This window comes from Colobus angolensis, unplaced genomic scaffold (genome assembly GCF_000951035.1).
Source record: "Colobus angolensis palliatus isolate OR3802 unplaced genomic scaffold, Cang.pa_1.0 Scaffold448, whole genome shotgun sequence".
In the NCBI taxonomy this organism is placed as follows: domain Eukaryota; kingdom Metazoa; phylum Chordata; class Mammalia; order Primates; family Cercopithecidae; genus Colobus; species Colobus angolensis.
Window position 1 is genome coordinate 31208 of NW_012117910.1, and position 6399 is coordinate 37606.

General features: G+C 39.7%; 1 protein-coding gene across 6 annotated transcripts in view; it reads left to right on the forward strand.

Annotated features, from left to right (window-relative positions):
* Positions 1-6399, forward strand: part of NF2 (neurofibromin 2 (merlin)) — a 75716-nt gene that overhangs the window by 28056 nt on the left and 41261 nt on the right. For all 6 annotated transcript variants that reach the window (XM_011957669.1, XM_011957671.1, XM_011957668.1 and 3 more), the window contains 3 exons: positions 1217-1285; positions 2153-2235; positions 4763-4838. In XM_011957669.1, the coding sequence (XP_011813059.1) occupies positions 1217-1285; positions 2153-2235; positions 4763-4838 (228 nt within the window). The remainder of the gene's footprint in view (positions 1-1216; positions 1286-2152; positions 2236-4762; positions 4839-6399) is intronic.

Genomic DNA, 6399 nt, shown 5'->3' on the forward strand with positions numbered 1-6399 from the left:
AAAAAAAAAAAAAAATTGACAAATTAATTCCCTTAAGATTCGAAAAAACAATGCAATACAATTCTGCTATTTGAAAGATAATTATGAGATTCAAAAGAAATACTAATTCACGGGGCTTTTACAGTTAAGGTGATACAGGAATGAGGCATGATTTAAAGTTAATGATGAATATCTTCTTTCACTCCTCTGTCTATAGTTTTAGGCCACTTCATTTGGAGAACACACCAGAAGTCTTAACTTGAGGCTTTTTGAGAATGAAAGAACAGAATGAAAGAATTAGATTTGGTGGTATATAGAACCAGCAGCCTTGTGCCTGATCCTTTGTTTTTTCACTGTTGGTGGCTAAAAGAATAAATGTTTATAGAAGATTTTACTGAAGTACTGAGCTTTGTTGTTTTTGATAAAACGAAGAGCCACTGTACGCTGATTTATAAGAGATAGGCTTTGATTTTATATTCTACTGTATGTTTCAGTTAGTTTCTTTTTAAACATTCTTTAACTTTTGATTATTTCCTGATCAGACTTGAGTTTTCTAGGAAAGAAAGGAGTTTTTTTTTTTAAATCAGAGAATAAATGTCCAAGTCATTGTCCCCAGAGAGATAAATTAAAACTCAGGGCCTATTTCCAACCCCATTAGTGACTTCTCTGTAGCTTTAGGAAGATCAATTAACCTTTTACTCACTTCTTTGTCTGTACAATAGGAATGGCAGTGTTGTCATCAGATTTTTCCAAAGTATTTTTCAGAGACTTGAGTGAAAGGTATTAAAAATACTGCCTGCATTATTCCTGGATCCCCCTAGTAATGGGCTCCAATTACCAGTCACTTAGAAGAATTTATAGGTAGGACTCTTATCATATATTGCTAATCACAACTTTCTCAGTTATGATTTGGTGTTTTAATTGAAAAGCTACTGTTTTGGAAGTGACTGCTTTCTTTGAGGGTTAGAAAACATGCCCACATTTCCATACAAATGTCACATTCTTATTAGCACATCACCCACCTATCTCTTACAGGATTATGCAACTCTGTTCATAGATATAATCAGCTTTGTATTTTCATTCAAGGATAACAAACTAGCAAGGTTGAAATCTTGACTTGTCATCGGAATTGAATTGCTCCCTGGAGCTGGGAGGGAATGAGATTGGTCCAGCTCTGTTCAGAAATGGCAATTGTCTTTAGAATCTCAATCGCCTGCTCTCCCTTTCTTCTTTCCAGTATGGCGACTACGACCCCAGTGTTCACAAGCGGGGATTTTTGGCCCAAGAGGAATTGCTTCCAAAAAGGGTAAGAGATTAAATACCCTTTTTGGGAAGACATAGCAGATATGTGGTCTAAAAGAAAGCTAACCAAAGGACTTGAAGGAATATTGGAAGTACACAGCAATTTAATTTTAATAAATATTTTGTAATCTCCAGTGAAGAGTGTGGGATCTCTGTTAAGAATATTGAAAAGCAAAGGTTTGTGGAGTTAGTTTGGGGTCACCAGGAGTAACATGGCCTGTAAATGTATTTTCTAGCATGGTTGTCTTTTTAAATGTAGTTGAGCATCATTGATTCCCAAAGAGGAGGCTGGAGCAGAGTGTATTCAGCTCAGGGAATTGAGCTGTTTGCAGTGGCGAGAGGTGGATAGAGGAGATGAGGTAGGGGTGGGCATTGTGGTTTTTAATCCTCAGCGTTGTTCATCTTATTCATTAGCCACAGACGCAGGCCCGCCCTCCCTTTTGCTCCTGCTGATTTTATAGCCCCACTCATCTGTCACTGGGTAATAAAGGCCCGTTCCTCACCTCTCGCTGCCTTTACCTGTCCCTCAATGGCTTCTGAGCACGTGAAGGTCTGAGATGAGTAAACACTGCTTCTGACTGAGCTCTACTGTCAGAGGTGGTCTCTGGGATGTACCACCCAGGCAGGGAAAAGGGGCACTGCCAGATGAAGGATGCACCTAGGTCTGAGTTATCATGCAGCTTTCTGAGTTGCTCCTCCAATAAAATGGTGCCTTATTTACACGCCATTTTTGTGTGTGACTATCTCCCTGGGTGTAGCTTTTTAAAAATAGCTTTACTGTTTTGTAAAAATGATGCATAATTATAAAAGTAGCAAAAATACCAAATTTACTTCATGTGTAGGTTTTTTATTTTGCTCTATTTTTTGGTAGGTAATAAATCTGTATCAGATGACTCCGGAAATGTGGGAGGAGAGAATTACTGCCTGGTACGCAGAGCACCGAGGCCGAGCCAGGTGAGGCCCACTCATTGTTGGTTTACATTCCTTTATGGGCTTTTTTATTTTCATTTTTTGCCTTAAAGAACTGAAAAACTAGGGCATGCTTGTTGAACAAAATGCAGTACTGAAGTCTATAAAAGAAAAAGGGAGAGCTGGGAGTAACCTTGGTCTTCAGTTTTGTGTGTGTCCTTTTCTAGTACGTGTGACATAAAGTAGGTATGTGTACTGCCTATCAGGATATATAGACCTGTACTCATTGGTAATTAAGTTTACTTTTTTTTTTTTTTTGAGACGGAGTTTACTCTTGTTGCCTAGGCTGGAATGCAATGACGTAATATCGGCTCACCGCAACCTCCACCTCCCGGATTCAAGCAATTCTCCTGCCTCAGCCTCCCAAGTAGCTGAGATTACAGGCATGAGCCACAATGCCTGGCTGATTTTGTATTTTTAGTAGAGACAGGGTTTCTCTATGTTGGTCAGGCTGGTCTCGAACTCCCGACCTCAGGTGATCCGCCCACCTTCACCTCCCAAAGTGCTGGGATTACAGGCATGAGCCACTGCGCCTGGCCCGGTAATTAAGTTTAATTTTAAGACTTTTTTTTTTTTTTTTTTGAGACAGAATCTTGCTCTGTTGTCCAGGCTGAAAGGCAGTGGTGCCATCTCAGCTCACTGCAGCCTTAACCTCCTGGGTTCAAGCAACCCTTCTGCCTCAGCACCCCCAGTAACTGGTACTACAGGCACATGCCACCATGCCCAGCTAACTTTTCTGTTTTTAGTAGAGATGGGATTTCACCATGTTTCCCAGGCTGGTCTTGAACTCCTGGGCTCAAAGCAATTCGCCCACCTCGGCCTCCCAAAGTGCTGGGATTAGAGGCGTGAGCTGAGCCACTGTGCCCACCCTTAATTTTAAGAATTCTATTGTATGGCTATCCCATTGCTTTTGCATCCATCCCTTTATTGATGGCATTTGAGTATCTGTAGGTTTGTCACTTTTACAGAAATTTCTGCAGTGCACAATCTTTTATTTTTATACAATTGTATGAGTAGTTCTGAGGATATATTCTTTAAAACAAGAATTGTTGGGTCAAAGGATGTGAGCATTTTGCATTTTGACAGGTACCACCAAATTGTTCTCCAAAAAGGCTGTACCTGTTTATACATGCCTGTCGACAAGTGTTATGAGAGTGTCCTACCCCCCACCCCAGTCTATCCTCAACACTTGTTTCTATCAATCTAATTTTTGTCATCTAAAAAGTGAAAACTTTTATCTCATATTAGAATTGCCATTCCCTTGATTAGGAATTGATCATGTTTTCATTAGCCTTTAACATTTTTTTCTCTTCTTCAAATCAGTTTCCTAACACTTTTTTTTTTTAAACTTAAGTGCAACATGCATATGGAAAAGTAGACAAATTATAAATATACAACTTGATCAATTATCGTAAGGTGAAAACACCATGTAACACCAGAGGAAGAAATAACCTATGTCTTCCCACCCCCAATTCCCCTTTCTTCCTCCCCAAAGGCAACCAGTCTCCTGATTTTTAATTCCAGATTGGTGTTGCCCATTTTAAACTTTGTATTCTGTTTTTTGTGCCTCCTTTTACTCAGCATCATATCGTCAGATATGGGTTTGTGGCATGTGGCAATAGTTTTTTCATTTTCATTGCTGTATAGACTTCCACTGTATTAGTATACTACAAATTATTTATTCATTCTACTGATGATGGATATTTAGGTTGTTGGGTTGTCTCCTGGTTTTTGCTATTACAATAGTGTCAGTTTCCCAAAGTAATTGTACCAATTTACATCAACGTGTGTGATTTCTGATTTCTCCACCTGTTCACCAACACGTGGCATTCTCTCAGGATGGATTTTTAATATTCACTTGAGAGCATTTGGAGATTGGAGAGAGAAGGAAGAGGACAAGGTCATAGGAAGACTTGAGTTAAAATATTTCAGTATGATACCTGTTTGGGAGTTTTCTGCAAGTTATTGCTACTTCAAGAGCTTACTTTAAATTATAACTTAGATGAAGGTGATCTGACTTGGGTTTTACAACCCAGATAGCTCTTGCCCTAACCTCCAACAATACTCAGGAAGCTTGCAGAAAGAGAGCTGTTTCACTTCCAAAATCTTTCAGGTAAAGAAAGTACACAAAGGAAAAGCAAGAACTTAAATAAAATTCAAACACCCAAATCTGTTTGAGGGTGAAAGATAACATACCACACACTCTTCTTGAATTACTTGAGACGAGTTTACTGTTTACCAAGGGCAAGGTGGGAAACTAAGGCCAAGAAACACCGTGATGAGTCTGTTCTCTGACTCTCTTTTGATGGGGATGGGAAATTCTGCTCGACCTCAGTGTGTTTAATAGACTCAGGACCGGGCAGAGCTTTGCTGGTATCTGCTGTGGCTTTTGTCTTCTGGCAGCGACGTGGCTCTAGAGGAATGGCAGGGCCAGAATGCCTGGTTTGGTGCCCACCCGCTCTCCACCCATCTCACTTAGCTCCGATGACAGTGTCTTCCATTCTTCCCACAGGGATGAAGCCGAAATGGAATATCTGAAGATAGCTCAGGACCTGGAGATGTATGGTGTGAACTACTTTGCAATCCGGGTGTGTTGAAACCTCTCTGAGCTCCTTGTGTAGTAGAATGAGGGCCAGACTGCTAAAATGGTTACTTCTTCATTCCAAGGTGATAGATTCTTTCATGGTTCTATGGTAAAGAAGAAAAGAGGAAGGAAAGATAGGTCTTAGTGCCTAACTTTCTATTTTTGGACTTCAATTAGATCATAGGTAATTAAGTGTCACTTGAGCCTTGGGGGACTTGGACCTGGTTCTGCTCTCAGCAGAAACCTGTTTGAATGCTCTGAGTGTAAGATTTGATTATTTCTGGCTCAGTGAGATCTCAGTCCACAGGGAACACTTGTAAGTACTTTCCCCCTCCCCCACGCAACAACCCCTGCACCCCCACCCCGGCCCCAGGCACTAGGAGAGTAGATCTGCCTGTATAGATTACTGATTTGTTTGGGATTCTCACTGTGAGGCTAATTGGTTTTCTATTCAAACCATTAATAGTCTGCTGTCTGCTGGGAACCCACTGCTTCTGCAGGAAGAGGCATTTGTGTGCAGCCCAGATCTGGGCCTTTGGAATGTCTTTCTCCTATGGGTCAGTATCTGGATGCAGTGTATAAGCAGCTTCTTCCAAAGGGATGCATGCGATTTGCCAAAGCATTTCACTATGGACTCCAAACTGCAGATGAGTAGATGTTAAAACAATCAGGCGGGTCCACCTGTATTTTCATAGTCATGCTTTGCTTTCCCTTATTGGGTTCCTACAGTTGTTGTATTAAATTCAGGTAAATTGAAATACATTTTAAATATTCTAGGATAGCTTTCTACTTAATTTGTATTTTGTAAATATGGATTTGTATGGATTACTCTGCATAAGAAAATAAGGCACACTTAAAGTGCCTAAAAGGTGCTCCATCATAGTACAGGAAGTTCTTTTCTAAAGTTCTATCAGTTTGTATTTGCTAATTGCTTGGTTTCTTTAAGGTCAAACTAATGTAACACATTTCTGTGGTTTTGTCAACTCAACTCCTCTTGCCCCACGTGCTGGCCACCTAGATTCTAGAAAACTAAAGTTTTATAATCCTTAGAAAACAGTTTTTTGGTTTGTAATAATCTTTTTTGTTTTTTAGTGGTGGAGTTTTGCTATATCACCCAGGCCTGCTAGGCTCAAGTGATCCTTCCACCCCAGCCTTCCAAGTAGCTGGGGTGTGTATCACTGTGCCTGGCTGAAAAAGTTTCTTATTAGGGAATATTTCTACATCAGTCAGACTAAATGGATACTGTTTTTTGTGTATGTTTCCTATATTGAGCAATAGACAAAGCTACTAGCTATTTTAGTGTCCTTTATGTTAAATTTCCTGAAATCTCACCATTAACTAAGGAAGATGTATGCTTAAAACAGTTTAAAAGGGGCTGCTTTAGTCCCCACCTCTCTCTGTTTAATCTCTAGAAGTGTTGGAGTCATAATGGTAGGAGGTAGAAGCTTGAATCTTTTTTAAAAAATTTAAACTAAATAGAAACACAATGAAACATCTCATTTTCCAAAATGTACTGCAGATTTAAAAGTACAAAGCCTCACTTCTATTTTTTTTTTTTTTTTTTT